The sequence below is a fragment of the Salvelinus fontinalis genome, chromosome 19 (genome assembly GCF_029448725.1).
Source record: "Salvelinus fontinalis isolate EN_2023a chromosome 19, ASM2944872v1, whole genome shotgun sequence".
NCBI classification, from domain to species: Eukaryota; Metazoa; Chordata; class Actinopteri; order Salmoniformes; family Salmonidae; genus Salvelinus; species Salvelinus fontinalis.
In genome coordinates this window covers 48,943,893-48,962,915 of record NC_074683.1, presented here as the reverse complement: position 1 = coordinate 48,962,915, position 19,023 = coordinate 48,943,893, and the positions used below count along the sequence as shown (strand labels likewise).

The 19,023-nt window shown below is 46.2% G+C and overlaps 2 protein-coding genes across 2 annotated transcripts in view; one reads left to right on the top strand and one right to left on the bottom strand.

The window, feature by feature from the left end:
- Window positions 1–7,041: 7,041 nt before the first annotated feature.
- Window positions 7,042–11,675, bottom strand: LOC129816902 (piggyBac transposable element-derived protein 4-like). Its single transcript, XM_055871872.1, has 2 exons — window positions 9,372–11,675; window positions 7,042–8,848 (listed from the first exon to the last, which is right to left on the bottom strand). Exons 1-2 carry the CDS (start codon window positions 10,321–10,323, stop codon window positions 7,821–7,823), a joined length of 1,980 nt encoding a protein of 659 aa, XP_055727847.1. The 5' UTR covers window positions 10,324–11,675; the 3' UTR covers window positions 7,042–7,820.
- A 5,958-nt stretch (window positions 11,676–17,633) lies between these two features.
- The window catches only part of LOC129816900 (OX-2 membrane glycoprotein-like), a 31,035-nt gene continuing 29,645 nt past the window's right edge, over window positions 17,634–19,023 (top strand). Inside the window, exon 1 of the mRNA XM_055871871.1 lies at window positions 17,634–18,179. The gene's annotated coding sequence lies outside the window, so the exon portion shown is untranslated. The remainder of the gene's footprint in view (window positions 18,180–19,023) is intronic.

The following is a 19,023-nucleotide window of genomic DNA, read 5'->3' as shown; positions in this document are numbered from 1 at the left end:
AAGGTCGTGGCACAAAAGTTACATTCCTAGCCCCTCTCATGTAGTCAATCAACTCTCCTATGGTGTAGAAGTGTAGATTGGTCCCACATCGAAAGCCAGACCCATGGAACATGATTTTGTATACCTTTCCTTTCCCTGTTACAATGTCAAAGAGGTATCCAGAGCGATGTTCATCCATGTAACATACTGCAGCAGCAGGGTTGAAGTTTTCACTTTGCATACTCTTTAGACTGTTTAACAAGGCAGTGTGCTCACTTGACCCTGGGGACCTACCATTTGGCGACTGCCCAAGAGACAGTCCCCACCATGCACTCTTTAGTAACTGTATCATAGTATGCATCTCTTCCACTACACGTATGCAAGTCCCCTTGCTTTGACCACCAGGTATGGCTCTAGGTCTAGCCATCAGGTACCCTCCTGGGTAATTTGCAATCATGTCTTCTATAATTTTTGCTGGTTGACTGTATTCCCACTCTAGGAAGTCGGTGCATTTGTAACGGCCTCCAGTGACATATATGGCGAATGAGATAATGTCACAATCCCCTGTCTTCATCATACATGAACACACTCCTCCGGGCTCCGCTCCACGGTAGTCCGCTATGGCAAAAGCTCCCACCTTCACCTCGGGTCTATTGAGGAAAGATATCATTTGTTCCTCAGATACGGAACCCCACCAGTGGTCACCCAGTGACTCTACAAATGAAAGCCATGATCTGTCCAATAGAGGCCAGTTTCCATAGGTCACTTCCATCCCAGTCATTTCGAATGCACACTTGATATTTCTTCCCCAGTGCTGAGAGAGGCAAACTGTTAACAGATCCTAAGAACAGACCTTGCTATTTAACTGCCTCCCTGTAATGCTCGGTTGGGTAAACACAGAGAGTTGGACAGCACAGAAACAGTTGGACGAGTGCCCAGAGCTGGATAAACAAATAGAGCCGTTGCCTAGGTGAAGGGAAGATAAACAGACAGGGCTGGAGAAAGTAAGCCTGTGTGTACAGCATATACAGGGTTGGATGAGGCTGTGTGGACAGCATAGACAAGGTTGGATGAGTGCCCAGGTGACGGGAAGATAAACAGACAGGGATGGAGAAAGTAAGCTTGTGTGGACAGCACAGACAAGGTTGGATGAGCATGTGTGGACAGCACAGACAAGGTTGGATGAGCCTGTGTGGACATCACAGACAAGGTTGGATGAGTGCCCAGGTGATGGAAAGATAAACAGACAGGGATGGAGAAAGTAAGCCTGTGTGGACAGCACAGAAACAGTTGGACGAGTGCCCAGAGCTGGATAAACAAATAGAGCCGTTGCCTAGGTGAAGGGAAGATAAACAGACAGGGCTGGAGAAAGTAAGCCTGTGTGTACAGCATAGACAGGGTTGGATGAGGCTGTGTGGACAGCATAGACAAGGTTGGATGAGTGCCCAGGTGACGGGAAGATAAACAGACAGGGATGGAGAAAGTAAGCCGGTGTGGACAGCACAGACAAGGTTGGATGAGCATGTGTGGACAGCACAGACAAGGTTGGATGAGCCTGTGTGGACATCACAGACAAGGTTGGATGAGTGCCCAGGGCTGGATAAACAAGTAGAGCTGTTGCCTAGGTGACGGGAAGATAAACAGACAGGGATGGAGAAAGTAAGCCTGTGTGGACAGCACAGACAAGGTTGGATGAGTGCCCAGGTGACGGAAAGATAAACAGACAGGGATGGAGAAAGTAAGCCTGTGTGGACAGCACAGAAACAGTTGGACGAGTGCCCAAGGTCTGGATAAACAAGTAGAGACTTGCCCAGGTGGTGGGGAGATACACAAGACAGGGCTGGAGAAAGTAAGCCTGTGTGGACAGGACAGAAACAGTTGGACGAGTGCCCAAGGGCTGGATAAACAAGTAGAGACTTGCCCAGGTGGTGGGGAGATACACAAGACAGGGCTGGAGAAAGTAAGCCTGTGTGGACACAACAGCCACTGTATGATGAGTGGTAGATGAGTAGCTAAACACCTTAGCTTGGATGAATAGATAATGTGTGGATTTAGAGACAAGGTTGGATGCACGCAAGTGGTTGAGTAACAGACCAAGGATGAATAACCAAGGCATTGTGGCATGAATGGAGCCCTTTTGGATAGCACAGACACGGTTGGATGAAGCAGTACCGGGTGGATAGCCCAGCTATAATGACTTTGTGAAACATGTGTAGTTGCAACGGTACTGCTCTTTGTAATGTATGTGAATAAAAAGAACAAGGCTCTGACATGACTGGTGATACACTTTATTGATTGCATGTCAAAACAATGATATGTAATGTATATTACATTGACACATATACTGTCACAAATATTAATTGAGATGTACAGTAATACAATGGTCATGGCCTATACCTCTGGTCATACGGGCTAGTCTGTATGGAACGTTTGAGACTGGGTAGGCCTCCACTTGACTCCACTGGTCCCCTCCTTCTCCCTCCTGTTACATCCATCTTGCTCATGCACAGGTCCTGTGTTGTAGAAAGGGGTCTTGGTACAAAGGAAACCTTTACAACCGTTGTCATATGGTTCAGCAAACTTGTCATTGAGTTAAAGTGTATATCTGTATCAAGCACAAACCCAGACTTATCAAACGTGACCTTGTATGGTTGTCCTTTTGCTGTTACAATTTCGAAGAGGTATCCATATTCCTCTTCATCCATGTAACAGATCGCTGCAGCTGGCTTGGGGTATTCATCTTCCATCTTTTTTAGGTCCTGTATAACTTCAATGTGATTTGATGACATTGGGGAACTGCCCGTCGAATGTCCCCACCATGCACCCTCTAGTAGCTGTATCATTTCACGCATCCCTTCCACTACACATTTGCCAGACCAATTGTTCTGTTCATCAGGTATGTCTCTTGGTCTAGCCATCAAGTAACCGCTTGGGACTGCTTTAAGCACATCGGTTATTAGCTGAACAGGGTCACCTCTGTCCCAGTCTAGGAACTCAGTGCATTTGTAATAGCCTTGGGTGACGTGTATATCAAATGGGATGAGAGTATTGTCAGTGCTCTTCACCATACAGGAACACACTCCTCCCTGCATGTCACCAAAGTAGGCCGTGATGGCAATAGCTCCTACAGTAACTTCGGGTCTATTTAGGGATGACATTAGCTGCTCTTTAGAGACGGAGCCCCACCACCTCTCACCCAGCCATTCTACCAGTGGAAGCCAGGATCTGTTCAATAGAGGCCAGTTGCCATATTTCCTTTGCTTAGCGACACGGAGTGAGTCGAATTGTCTTCTCCCCATATAGGCCATCTTCCAACCACTTACCTATTTTGCTATGTGTATGTAATTGGTATCATAGTTCTTGTGATTCAGCCATTGTAAATAGTAGGAAAAGTGGAACCATACCCCAAAGCCGCACACTCTCACCAACCCCAGGAAAGGGCCTTATGTTTTCTAACTGTTGTTGCTAGAGACGTGGCTAGTTGCTCATCATGATTATGATCACATGCAGCCTTACGAACAGCTTTCACCTCTGTACAACCACACCTAACCCGTAACTTAACCCACTCATGAAAAGGTGTTTAACTGTGACACCTACTGCAACTGTCGCATTTAACAGCTAATCATGGACCTATATCTCCTTACCTCAGGCAATTGTGCATTTCCGACCTCTAATCATGTCAGAGGAGAGTGGTATAGAAACTGACAATAGCGAGCTGAGCCTGGTAGGAGAGACGCATGTTATATCATACTCTATAGACACCTCTTTCATAGACCATACTCATCACAGGCATTTAACTTGTACTGATTCTAACACTCGTCTCTATTCCACAGGTATCTACCATAATCCTGACCCGTTCTGTAGGTACTCGGTTTGATGTCCTTTCATTCACTGTTGTAAAGTATACCATGTATAAGTGATACATTTCCCATGTCTTTAATACACATTCAGGAGAGTGATTACATACTATCGTCTGACGATGAGGGACCTAGGAACCTTGTCTTGGAACAAGCTCCTCCACTGTTGCCCCCAGAAGTCGTCAACCGGCCTCAACCTCACCTAGCATTACCTCCTCTTCCCCAGTTGAACAATGCAGAAGATGAAATGGTAGATATGGTAGTGTATACTGTGATGACACTTTTGCTTGTGTGTATGACTTGTTGGTAATGTGGTTATGTCTCTTTCGCTCAAGTATATGGCCGATGATGAGGATGGAGCTGATGCGGATGGAGATTATGATGATGGAGATGACTAGGTTGCAATGTGTTGAGATCTAACTACACTGAACCCATTTTATTCATTTTTGAGCTGCCACTATGTCCTACTTTTGGTATGGATGTATGTAAATGTTATGTACTCTGTAAATAAATGTGACCTGGTATTCTTGCTCAGGATATTATTGTCTTTATTCACAGAAGGATATGGACATTGAATAATACACCACAAGCACTTTGTAATGGCACATTTACCAAGCGATATGACAGTGATTACATATGCTCTCCACCTATATCTTTCCTACTCTAGACATTGTGTCTGGCATCTGTGACACCTGGGTGACGTTCCAGGCCTTCATCCCCAAAGATGTGGTTCTTTGGTCGGGCAACAAAGGTTGCATCTTCAAGGCAGCAGATGCGGGAAAGAATAGATGTGATATATGGAAAGTGTACACCTGTCCCAATCGTAAACCCCAAGTTATCAAACGTCACCTTGAATCTCTTTCCCTTGGCAGTTACAATATCAAACAGGTATCCCAAACTGTCCTCATTCATATAATGGATTGCGGCAGCTGGGTTGGTGTGCTTGTTTGTCCTCATTCGTAGAAGCTCTATCACTTTACCATGTGGTGGGGACATTTCCAAACTGAGGAATGCAGCTCCCCACCATGAGCCTTTTATCAGCTTTACAATATAACGCAGCTCGTCCACAATTTGTGTCATAGCAAAGTATTTGGGGTCATGAGCCATCCACCTGGGTCTACGTAGCAAGTGTCCTTCTCCCAGTTTACGCACCAGAACTTTCATAATGTCAATAGGAGTTGAAAATAGACCTTGTACCATATCGGTACAGATGTACCTGCCTCGACTAATAACAACAGTAAAGGTCATGACTGAATCCTGTGTCTTCACCATAATCGAACACACTCCTCCTTGCATGCCACCGAAGTGTGCTGCGACGACAATGTCCCCTTTGCGACTGTTAGATGTATCCATGAATGTGATAATCTGCTCTTTAGAGACTGATCCCCACCAGCGCTCCCCCAGCCATTCTAGGAAGGAATGCCATGATGTGTTCAGTATAGACCAACTAAGCATGCTTTCCATCGAATGTTGCTTTCTCGAATCTTCCACAGCTGGAATCGAGTCGTGACCATCTTCACAGTAAACCTGTAACTCGCCACCCTCTTCGCTGTAGTCTTCGTTGCTGTCCACCACCTCGCCATCGTCAACCTCTTCATCGTACACGTCTTCACAGTCCACCACCTCGTCGTCGTAAACCTCTTCATCGTACACGTCGTCACAGTCCACCACCTCGTCATCATCGACTTCTTCACATTCCACGACAGCGCCGGTGTCAACCTCTTCACCATAGACCTCTTCACAGTAGACCACCTCTTCGTCGTCAACCTGTTCACTGTAGAGCTGTTCACTGTCGACGTCTTGGGTGTGGACCTCGTAGTCTGACTCCTCGGAATCGTAAATGTCGTAGTCCACAAGACTATCGGTTGAACGGGGACTGGTTTCAGCCTCTTGGTCTCTGGTATCCTCCATGTCAGCACCGGGAGTATCTCGGTTATGGGTATAGTCCTCTTGACAATTGTCCTGATAATCATCACACATCCAATCCTCGTAGTCACCTGCCATGTCCGCTCCCGAACTGCTTTCGGAATCAGATGATTTGGAGCCTGAGGACCTAACTGCTTGTGGTATATGGCTGTTCCCAATCTCATAACCCTGGCAGTAACCGTAACAAGACTGAGTCTGAGGCCTCTTGACACAAACGACTGTCTCGTAATGGTTCCGACTATTCTCCAAATATATGCCCTGCTTAGACACCTCTAAACCATTAGATCTGTATTCAATCCAACGGTTGGTATAGTATGTATATATGCTTACCCCCAACATGTCTGCAGCTGCTTGAATCTCCACTTCGGTCGCCCAACTACCTAAACAATTCATGTTGGACTCCGTAATGTACTCTGACACTGAACGGTAACACACTCTCAGGATGGTCCTATACATATGTTGTTTGCTCTGTAGCTGCTGCACCACCGCATTTCGAATTGGCTCATGGTACTCCTCTGTACCACACAGTGCTTCACTGACCGCTCTGAAGAAACAATTTCCGTCACCTTTTATTTTCACATTCTTACACGGAGCACCTAACACACCAGACGCAGTATGACTGAGAGACCTCTTCTTGCACTGCACCTTCAGCCTAGTGCACAGCAGCTGGGCATCTTCAACTGTAACAGGGTTGAACTGCAGCTCTCTGCATGTGCTGCCACTAACAAAGTCAATGTCCGAGTCGTCGCTACTGTCATTCTCCTTTGCTGTATTACAATATCTGAGTGTATAGAAAGACTCTGATTTCCCATGTGCCATTATACACTCTGTTCTGCTTCCTGAGAGACGTCAGTATGGTCATTAATATATCGCTTTGGCCCCTATTGTCAAAGACCCACAGTTCTGCAGACTGAGTCATGATAGGGCGGGCCTAAGGAAAGCGTCATCAATCACACAGAGCTTAACAGAAGCCACAGGAGCCTATAAGGCTTCCATGCTTGCTGACTGAGTCATAATAGGGCGGGCCTAAGGAAAGCGTCATCAATCACACAGAGCTTAACAGAAGCCACAGGAGCCTATAAGGCTTCCATGCTTGCTGACTGAGTCATGATAGGGCGGGCCTAAGGAAAGCGTCATCAAACGCACAGAGCTTGACAGAAGCCACAGGAGCCTATAAGGCTTCCAGGCTTGCTCACTGTGAGGGCTTGGGTAGCCTTGTTATAGTTTATAATGCTGTTGAATGCAAGTAAAAAATAAAGTATGCTCAGACAAGCAACTGTCAAGTGTTACCAACTGTACTTTATTGATAAAAGAGGTCCACATCACCATAGTACCAAATGAATACAATATAACATTTCAACTGTTAGGATAATTACATCTCCCCCATACTTTCTCGGAGCAGTGTCAGATTCAGAACTCAGGTCCCCCATCCATACCACGATATTCTCCGTCAAGGTCAAGTCCCCCATCCACACCCAGGTAGTCTTCTTCAAGCACAGGTCCATCACTGATTACACTGTGCTTTTCGTACAGATGCATACATAGAGACAAGTGGATTGTTGCAACGAAGATGAACAGGTTACCCATAATAGTCCTACTTGTTATAGCTGATACCTCTTCCCCAGTGTTGATAAATGTAAACTCTTGTAACAACCCAAACTGACTTATAAGTAGTTCCCTGTATTAGTGCGTTGGCTAGAACATCAAGTGTTGGATAACTGATACGTGGTTTGCTACACTACTGAAAGCTGGATCTATTGTCACAGCCTCCAAATTCCACAGACAGGATACAACATAAAGTTTTGGATAACTGAGAGGTTGTGGTGGACACTCACAGATTCAACATTACGGGCAAGGGCCCTGTGTGCGAAGTGACAGGCTGTCCCCCGTACTGCCCTTGGGCCCCGTGTGAGTTTGGGTATTGATTCTAAAAACGCCCCCCCTCCTGCACTACCTTCCCTTGGTTGTGGATATTGTGCCTTTTGGGTATGGTTGTTGTTACATAACCCTCCCGTTGTCCTTCTATTATGCCTAGCACACAGTGTCCCCCCCCCGGGGTCACTCTGTCCCGTCTTGGCTAAAGGCCCAGTGGGCACAAGTGTGACAGTATGGGTGTGAACAGCCTTTGCAGATGTATTTCTTACACCTGCAGCACGCTGTGTGTGTCTTGGCGTCCTTCTTGGGTGGGCAGACCTGACACCTCTTCCTCTTACTCGCCCCCAGCGGGGCGGCCGGGGCGGCGGCGGCGGCCGGGCCGGCGGCTCGCTCGCGGGCCTGCGGACGAGCCTCGGCGGATACACGCTCGCCCCGTATGACTTTGACAAGTGCGGACGCGGCTTCGGTGCGGGGGAGACGCTGCCTTCTTTGGATCAAGGGCTTCACGAGCGCCTTTCCGAGCTGCTCCAGGAACACCCTCCTCTTGTTCCGCTTCCCGGGCATCCAGTCGGGGTTGATCTCTCGCCATATGACAAAGGCGTTGTAGGAGGACACGTCGAGGATGTTGTGGAAGATGACCAGGGGCCAGCGGGCGGTCATCCGTCTGCAGCTGTAGGTCCCGACCACCTTGTCTAGGTTGTCCACGCCGCCCTTGTTGCAGTTGTAGTCTAGGATGAGGGCCGGCTTCCGGTCTCGGCGATCGCTGACGTCAGGCTCCGCGTGCCGCGTGCTCAGAAGCAGCACGTTCTTATTTCTCTTTGCCAGGTAGGAGACTAGAGTGGCGGTGGGCGTGAAGGCGAACCTGGAGGACGAGACCTGTCTGCCCTTGGACTGGAGCAGCGCGGGAGGGAGCTCGGGCTTGTTCTTTCGCACCGTGCCCACCATGGTGAGGTTCCTCTCGAGGAGCCGCTGCCCGAGTTCGTAGGAGGTGAAGAAATTGTCACACGTGACGTTGTGACCGGCCGGCAGTCCCTCGGTCAGATCGAGGACGACGCGCGCGCCCTGGTTCTTCTCGGGGCATCCGCCGGCCGCCTTGCCGGTGTACACTTGCATCTTCCAAGCGTAGCTGGACTTGGCGTCGCAGGCCACCCACGACTTGATGCCGTATTTGGCCGGCTTGCTGGGAATGTACTGTCGGAAAGGACAGCGTCCTTGAGGCGAGGGAGAGGGGAGGGAGAGGAGAGGGAGAGGAGAGGGAGAGGAGAGGGAGAGGAGATTAGCAGGAGATTAGCAGCAGCGTCATCGTTACAGGCTCACCATCGGGGCGCACTGCGTTTACGTTACACGCAGCCGCCGACGCCGCCGCCCGTGCCACTGCCCATTGCTACTGCTGCCCATTGCTACTACTGCCGATTGCTACCGCTGCCCGTGCTACTACTGCCCGTGCTCTCTACGCTACGCGTACATACACAGATACATTGACTGCTACCGCTCTCTATGCACAGATACATAGACTGCCCGTGCTCTCTACGCCACGCGTACAAACACAGATACATAGACTGCCCGTGCTCTCTACGCCACGCGTACAAACGCAGATACATTGACTGCTACCGCTCTCTATGCACAGATACATAGACTGCTACCGCTCTCTCTACGCCACGCGTACAAACACAGATACATAGACTGCCCGTGCTCTCTACGCTACGCGTACGTACACAGATGCATAGACGGTACCTCTGAACGGGACCAGTTGTTCGTCCACCGTCACTTCGGGCCCCGGGTTGTAGAGGGCCTGCAGCCGCTCCTCCCACAGGTCCCACACCTCTCTCACGGCCGCCAGTCTGTCGGTGGCGAGTCTCGCGGGTCTCGACTGGCGGTCGTCGAATCGCAGCAGCCTCGAGTACTTGTGAAACGCCTTGAGCGGCATGGTGGCGCGGAACACGGTCCTGCCGCTCTCGGCGTCCCACAGGCTGGCCGCGGCCTCGCCTCGGGACCTGTAGACGCCGGCTAGGATCAGCAGCCCTACGTAGGCGCGCAGGTCGGTGGAGTCCATGGGTCGCCAGCCGTCGCCGTATTTTCTCACCCCCTGCAGATTGGTCATGTCCACGATGATCCTTTCTATCGCCGGTGTGACAAACAGCCGGAAGGCGGACTCGATGTCGAGCGCTCGCGACGCGGCGTAGGCCGTGGGGCCCGGCGTCACGGCGGGGCAGGGCTGGCGGATGGCGCGGGGTCGGTCCGGGCCGCGATAGGCCGCGGAGGACCATTTGATTTTGCCGTTTTTCGACAGCAACGTCTCCCTTTCTCGCTCTGGCTCTCTGGCTCTGTCTGGCTCTCTGTCTCGCTCTCGGGCAGCGGCCGCGTCTCCCTCCGGCTCTTCCTCCGGCTCTTCCTCCGGATCTTCCTCCGAAGAGGAGCTCGACCGCGAGGCCGAGTCGTCTCCGTAGTCGTCCGCGTCGCGCTCGGGGTTGTATTCCTCACCGTCTTCATCTTCCGAAACGTCCTCCTCTTCGGAATCGCAGTAGTCTTCTTCGTCTTCTTGGTCGACGCTGGAGGATATCTGTTCCAGGACCTGAGCCGCGCTGAAACCGGGACTGCGAGGCGTCGTAGGCGGAGGCAACACGCTCGACGGGGTCGTATTCCTCGTCGCCGTCGTCCTCGTCGTCGTCCTCATCATCGTCCTCATCTTGTTCTTCTTGTTGTTGTTGTTGTTGTTGTTCTTGTTCTTGTTGTTGTTGTTCTTGTTCTTCTTCTTCTTCCTGACAATATTAGTAGGCTCTCTACGCCCTGCTTACTGTCGTAGGCGGAGGGCTCACGCTCGGCGGGGTCGTATTCCTCCTCGTCGTCGTCCTCTTCTTCTTCTTCTTCTTCTTCTTCTTCTTCTTCTTCTTCTTCTTCCTGACAATATTAGTAGCCTCTCTACGCCCTGCTTACGGTGGCCACGTGAATGGGACGAGGCACGCGAATGGACGAGGCGCGTGGTCGGCCCTGCCTGCTCCTTCGGCCCTTCGGCCCTTCGACCCTTCGCCCCTTCGGTCCCTTGGCCCCTTCGGTCCCATCCGGGACGCTCGGCTGGACTAACCGCGTGATAGCACCGAGGTCGTGCACAGAGTTGGTGGGGACAACTGGTCCCTGCCGGGGTCACTCCGACCCGGCCCAGACAGAGGGGAACAACTCCTAACACAGGCCCCGGGTCACTCCGACCCGGCTCAGACAGGGGTAGGAGGGGAGGGTTTACAACATACACCTTGCTAACGCCGCCGGGGTCTCTCTGACCCCAGGCCCTCGGAACAGAGGGGAACAACTCATAACGCAGGGCTTACAACAGGGCTCGGGTCAATGTGACCTGGCCCAGACAGGGGTAGGAGGGTTACAACATACACCTTGCTAAATGCTGCCGGGGTCTCTCTAACCCACACAGACACTGGGAATCGACTCAGAACGCTGGCCGGTGGTCACTCTGTCCCGCCGAGGCAAGGGGAAGGTTGTCTAACAACAGCCATACCCGAAAGGCACAATTTCCACAACCAAGGGAAAGTAGTTTGTAGGGGGGCGTTTTTAGATTCGATATCCAAACTCACACGGTGCCCAAGGGCCCGTTTGGGGGCAGACACGCCGTATTCGACACAGGCCCTTGCCCGGAATGTTGAGAATGTCAATTTTGGGGCAGGACCTTTTACTAGTATCCAGCAGGTGGTGGTGTTGGGTCACTGTGACCCCGGCCTGCCGGGGTCTCTCTGACCCACACAGACACGGGGGAAGCGACAGGTGACGCTGCCGAGGGTCACTCTGACCCCTCTGACGTCACTATGACCCCGCCCACACAGGGGCAGGGGCAGGAGGGTTACAACATACACCTTGCTAACGCCGCCGGGGTCACTCTGACCCCTCTGACGTCACTATGACCCCGCCCACACAGGGGCAGGAGGGTTACAACATACACCTTGCTAACGCTGCCGGGGTCACTCCGACCCACACACAGACACGGGCAATCAACTCGGAACTGCCCGGGGTCGCTCTGACCCGCCGAGACAACGGGAGGGTTAACAACCGTTCCACAGGTGCATGTTCATTAATTGTTCATGGTTCATTGAATAAGCATGGGAAACAGTTTTTAAACCCTTTACAATGAAGATATGTGAAGTTATTTGGATTTTTACAAATTATCTTTGAAAGACCAGGACCTGAAAAAGGGACGTTACTATTTTTGCTGAGTTTATATGAAGTGCATAAGCCACTTTTTCCCCCTTTTTGTTTTCTTTCTTCTAAGTATTGGGTCATTACCAGCACGCCAAGCAAATTATATGATTACGTTTTTTCAAAAGTTTGTGTTCTTGGTTACCATGGCTGTGAATAGTGACAGTGGATGTCAAGGAGGGAGGTTCATATTTTGATAACTGAAAATGATAGAAAAATAAAGGTAAATATTGCTTATTGTACATCATAGGCTATAATCTCATCAAATGATGTCAGATTTTTTTAAATAATGTTTTAATTATGTGTATTTTAGTATACATTGTATGCTAGCTGTTCAACTAGAGTTAGCATGCTAGAATCCTTGCTATTTATGACCAAATACTGTAAAAATGTAATTCCCACCACACGTCATTACCACCACAAAAGGAACTGTGATGCTAAGGACAGAATGTGGTGGTAATGACTAAATGTATCAGGTCATACATTTGTTAATTTAAGACTGAAAACAAACACATTACATTTATGATCATGGTTAAGTTGAAATTGAACACTTATTTGCTAAAGAAGACTACTACATTTTGTATTATGTTAAGGTGATTGAGTAATTTTGATGTTTATTTATGTGACTTTTTCTAGAAGAAGCCCCCTAAATTAACCAAGGAGAGGACAAGGACATACATTATATACACAAATGTATGTGGATACCCCTTTTGAAACTTCTTATGGCTGCAATCCCAGTAACGGGATCGATATGACAACAGCCAGTGAAAGTGTAGGGTGCCAAATAAAAAATAAAATATCTCATAATTAAAATTCCTCAGACATACATGTGTCTTATACCATTTTAATAACCTCTACCGAATCACCCTCCCGGATCCGGGATACTCCTCATCAGAAACGCTGACTAGCATAGCCTAGCCTAGCGCCACAGTGAATATAATATAATATAACTTAATGAAATCACAAGTCCAATACAGCAAATGAAAGATAAACATCTTGTGAATCCAGCCAAAATGTTCGATTTTTTAAATGTTTTACAGCAAAAACACTACATATATTTATGTTAGCTCACGACAATAGCCCAAAACACAACGCCATTTTTTCACCGCAAAGATAGCTTTCACAAAACCCACAAATAGAGATAAGAATAATCACTAACCTTTGAACAACTTCATCAGATGACAGTCTTATAACATCATGTTATACAATACATATATGTTTTGTTCGAAATTGTGCATATTTATAGCTACAAATCCTGGTTTTACATTGTGAACATGGCGCAAAAATGCTCCAAATTGTCCGGAGAAATTTTGGAGAGTCACGTAATCCAACAGAAAAACTCATCATAAATTTTGCTGAAAAATACATGCTGGACATATAATTAAAGATACACTGGTTCTTAATGCAACTGCTGTGTTAGATTTAAAAAAAAGAACTTTAGTAAAAAGCACAGCATACAATAATCTGAGACAGCACTCAGCCATTCTCCGTCATGTTGGAGTCAACATATTGAAAAAAAATACGAAATAACATCATAAATATTCTCTTACCTTTGATGAACTTTCATCAGAATGCAGTGCCAGGAGTCCTAGTTCCACAATAAATCGTTGTTTTGTTTTAGAATGTCCATTTCTTCTGTCGAATTAGCAACTTTGGCTAGCATAATGGTGCTCACGTGTCCATTAAAGTTTGGCGCATGGAACGAAAAATTCCAAAAGTCATAATAAAAGTCGAATAAACTGGTCAAACTCAGTTGAAAATACATCTTTAGGGTGTTTTTCTCGTATGTATCCAATAACGTCCCAGATGGAACATTTCTTCGTGTCTACCTAACGCATTGCAGAAAATGATATGGTGCTCCCAGGTGCGCAGCAAAATACTGCCAATATGGCTGACCTGTCACTCCAAAAGCTCTCATTCGGTCCCACATCAGGCTAGACACCTCATTCAACGTTCAACTGCCTGTTGACATCTAGTGGAAGGCGTATGAAGTGCATACATATCCATAAATACAAGGCAATTGAATAGGAGCAGCCCTTCACAGAGACCCATTTCAGAATTTTCACTTCCTGTTTGGAAGTTTGCCTGCCAAATAATTAGTTCTGTTTTACTCACAGATATAATTCAAACAGTTTTAGAAACTTCAGCGTGTTTTCTATACAATAGTAATAATAATATGCATATCATATGATCTAGAACCGAGTACGAGGCCGTTTAATTTGGGCACTATTTTTTTCCCAAAGTGGAAATGGGCCCCCTATTAAGAAGTTTTAAAGGTAAACTTGTTGTTAATCCCACCAAAGTGTCCGATTTCAAATATGCTTTTCAGCGAAAGCACTACAAACGATTATGTTAGGTCACACCAAACCACAATAAGCACAGCCATTTATCCAGCGAAAGATAGCAGTCACAAAAAGCAGAAATATAGCTAAAATGAATCACTAACCTTTGATGATCATCAGATGACACTCATAGGACTTCATGTTACACAATACATGCATGTTTTGTTTGATAAAGTTCATATTTATATAAAAAAATCTGAGTTTACATTGGCGCGTTACATTCACTAGTTCCAAAAACCTCCAGTGATAGTGCATAGCCACGTCGTTTCAACAGAAATACTCATCATAAATGTAGATGATGATACAAGTTATACACATGGAATTATAGATATACCTCTCCTTAATGCAACTGCTATGTCAGATTTTAAAAACACTTTACGGAAAAAGCAAACCATGCAATAATCTGAGACGGAGCTCAGAACAAGAGTCAAATTAGCCGCTATGTTGGAGTCAACAGAAACCAGAAATTACATGATAAATATTCCCTTACCTTTGATGATCTTCATCACAATGCACTCCCAGGAATCCCAGGTCCACAATAAATGCTTGATTTGTTCGATAATGTCCGTTATTTATGTCCAATTAGCTACTTTGGTTAGCGTGTTTGGTAAACAATTCCAAAGTCACAAAGCGCGTTCACTAAAACGTGACGAAATGTCCAAAAGTTCCGTAACAGTCAGGAGAAACATGTCAAACGATGTATTGAATCAATCTTTAGAATGTATACATCATACATCTTGAAAAACGTTCCAACCGGAGAATTACATTGACTTCAGTTGAGCGATGGAACGGAGCTGCCTCTCACGTGAACGCGGGTGGTCAAAGCGTGGTCACCTCATGGCAGTGGTTACTCATTCCTGTCTCCTTTGCCCCCCTTCACAGTAGTCATCAGACAAAGTTCTATTGACTGTTGACATCTAGTGGAAGCCGTAGGAAGTGAAAACTCATCCATATCTCGCTGTAATTTCAATGGGACCTTGGTTGAAAATCTACCAGCCTCAGAAAAAACCCAAACTTCTCAGGTTTTTGCCTGCCATATGAGTTCTCACAGACATAATTCAAACAGTTTTAGAAACTTCAGAGTGTTTTCTATCCAATACTAATAATAATATGCATATATTAGCAACTATGACTGAGGAACAGGCCATTTACTCTGCCCCTGCAATACTGCCCCTGCAGCCATAAGAAGTTAAATGATTGGATTCGGCTATTTCAGCCACATCGGTAGCTGAAAGGTGTTTTAAAATCGAGAAAACAGCCATACAATCTCCATTGACAAACATTGGCAGTAGGATGGCTTATACTTAAGAGCTCAGTGACTTTCAACGTGGCATCGTCATAGGATGCCATATTTCCAACAAGTCAGTAAGTCAAATTTCTGCCCTAATAGAGCTGCCCTGTTATTGTGAAGCGGAAACGTCTGGGAGCAACAATGACTCAGCCGTGAAGTGGTAGGCCACACATTTCACAGAACGGGACCACTGAGTGGTGAAGTACGGAAAAATGGTCTGTCCTCGGGTTGCAACACACTACCGAGTTCCAAACTGGCTCTGGAAGCAACGTCATTACAAGAACTGTTCGTCGGGAGCTTCATGAAATGGGTTTCCATGGCCGAGCAGCCGCACACAAGCATAAGATCACCATGCTCAATGCCAAGCTTCGGCTGGAGTGGTGTAAAGCTAGCCACCATTGGACTCTGGAGCAGTGGAAATGTTCTCTGGAGTGTTGAATCACGCTTCACCATCTGGCAGTCCGATGGACAAATCTGAGTTTGGCGCATGCCAGGAGAACGCTATCCGCCCCCAATGCATTGTGCCAACTGATAGGTTTGGTGGAGGAGGAATAATGGTCTGGAGCTGTTTTTTATGGTTCGGGCTAGGCCCCTATGTTCCAGTGAGGGCAAATCTTAACACTACAGCATACAATGACATTCTAGACAATTCTGTGGTTCCAACTTTGTGGCAACAGTTTGGGGAAGGCCCTTTCCTGTTTCAGACCATTTTTTTCAGCATGGCAATGCCCCCGTGCACAAAGAGAGGTCCATACAGAAATGGTTTGCTGAGATTGTTGTAGATGAAGATGACTGGCCTGCACAGAGCCCTGACCTCAACCCCATCGAACACATTTGGGATGAATTGGAACGTTAACTGCGAGCCGGGCCTAATTGCCCAACATCAGTGCCGGACCTCACAAATGCTCTTGTGGCTGAATGGAAGCAAGTCCCCATAGCAATGTTCCAACATCTAGTGGAAAGTCTTGCCAAAAAAAGTGGAGGCTGTTATAGCAGCAAAGGGGGGGGGGGGGGACTCCATATTAATTCCCAGGATTTTGGAATGAGATGTTCGACGAGCAGGTGTCCACATACCTTTGATAATGTAGTGTTTATAAACAAAATCAAACAAGATCCCATAAGATACCAAGAGTATCTTAAAAAACAAAAAAAAGATACCTCAAGAGAAAATAAATTGTGTTGAGAGACTGATTGGAAAGTGGTGTGTTGTGAAATATGATGTTAACCCTTACACTGGTATGATACAAGATGTTGAAAAACCATGAGTCGTGAGGGAGTCTACCGATTATTTGGCCAATGAGAGAGGACATTGTATGTTACAGTACCAACCAGAACATGTGCTTGGGCTTGTCCCTGAGCCTCATCCAGTGACAAAATGGCATGTGATGCTTGATGGCGACGTCTGGGAGGAAATTTGGTCTCTTGTTACGCAATAGAGTGATCGGACCCCTTTTTGCAAATTTTCGCCTAAAATGACATACCCAAATCTAACTGCCTGTAGCTCAGGACCTGAAGCAAGGATACATGTATGCATATTCTTGATAGAATTTGAAAGCAAAAACTTTAAAGTTTGTGGAAATGTGAAATGAATGTAGGAGAATATAACACATTAGATCTGGTAAAAGATAATGCAAAGAAAAAACATCATTATATTCTTAAAAAGTATGGTCTCAGCTACTTAGGTCTTGTTTCCAGACAGAGTGAAGAAAATATTCAGATAGATAAAAATACGTTTCAATAGGTTTTATTTTCAAAAACATTTAACAAACAAAAGTGTCTGTATTTGCAAAATCAACCTTATATTGTTTGGACTGATTTTACCCTATTGTCTTCTAACAGGAAATCAGGATGGCAGACATTTTAATGGTTGACTGACAGGCTACCCAGACTGCCTCTAATCTTTTAAAATGTCTCAAGGTAAGGTATCTGGTATTAGTGTACCAAGTTTGATAGTTGTCATAAAATTGAACAATTATCAGCTGGGCTACTAGGAGTAAACCGAAGCTACTGTATATGCCTTTGAATTTTCAGTACGCAGCACTAAAGGGCAGCCTGCCCACACCACAAGCTGTTGAATCGATAGCTGTGCCTTTTTGTCTGCACCCCTATTGTGCGGTAAAAGGATATGCAGAAGCATGACCAGTGTTGGCACCATGACATAAACCTACAATTTCATGCATTACGAGAAACCGGTCTTTTCCTCTGTTGCCCAATGCCCTTTCATATAGATGGGTTAGCGGACAACGTCACGAAAACAATGTCTGCGCTTCCATGGGACAGCATGTTTCTGTGATTCTGGATGGCCAGATTACAAGCAAGATTGACAAAACTCCCATGTGGGGAATTGTAAATAGCTCGTTTCATCTTGTTCTTGATACTATAGCTTGTTTTAACGGATGTCATGTAATTGTGCAAATGTGTATGTTTAAAAATATATCTATATATTGGAGACGAAATATAGTTGACATGTTGTCAACAATCTAAGACAATCTGTTTTGCCCCATAGTTGAGCACGCGTCGGTTTAGTTTTGGAACAAATAACCCGTCCATTCACTCGGTCATGATTTGAGTACTCTCACAGTAGGCGTGATTTTACCCGGACCAGCTCTAAATACACCCGTAATAGACACTCAATGAAATACACGGACCATGGGAGTAAAGTGTGCAATCTAGCTATCAAAGTAACGTCCGCAGGCTACACCAAACACAGAGGTAAGCTATTAAATGTATTGTAAGAGAACGTTTCAGGATAGTGCGGTCAATCCACGAAATGGGCGCGTTTTACGTTGCTGTGATATTGAAGTAGAAATTGACCACCAATATTGAATTTTAAAAGCTTGTTATATTAAATGAAGTGCACTTTAATATAGACCACACGGATAGTCGTTTTTTATGTGAATAACGACTTGCTAAAATTCTGCCTTTTGACATGTCCCTTGGTGCACCCTCTGTGACTTCTAGGAAGATTTGAACCCCAAAATGTCTCAAGTTTTTACCATCATTGTAAAGCTAGTTATTTTGTTGCTTTGACAAATTAATTTATTAAGATTATTTAATGTGATTAATTTACGTTTGTCTCATTTTAAGGTAAACCCTGTTTTGTGAACGGAACTCAACTTAATATGGTGATACTATTCCTTTAAATATTTGTTTCAATAGAAACATTGAAGATATAATAGTAAAATCATAGTGTAAAAGCAGGTGAGCTGGTTCTACTCTTTGTGGTCATTTGCAGGTGTTTCGTGATGGGGAAACTAAGTGATTCTAGCATAACATGTCAATGCTGTTATGCATAGACAGGCTAGACATGATAACCAAACTTTGCATCTGCACTGTATTTTAAGTAAATGTGTTTTTGTAAAATGCCTGTAAATTGTTAAAAGTCGTCCTTGTGGATAGAGTTGCATGGTTTGTTTAACTTTAATCATTGGTGTTTGTTTGAGTCTCAGCATCACTCTGTTACCTTGAAATTGCACTCATACTTTCTGGCACATAGTGTTGTTCTTTATTTGACCTCTTGAGATGGGAACTTGTTTTTTATGAATTAATGGTCAAA

Excerpts from the sequence above, each read along its gene's own strand:
- LOC129816902 (XM_055871872.1), bottom strand. The coding sequence starts at position 10,323 with ATGAGGACGATGATGAGGACGACGACGAGGACGACGGCGACGAGGAAT. Across the intron at positions 8,849-9,371 it reads ACAACTGGTCCCGTTCAGAG|GACGCTGTCCTTTCCGACAG; the intron begins GTACCGTCTATG and ends CCTCGCCTCAAG.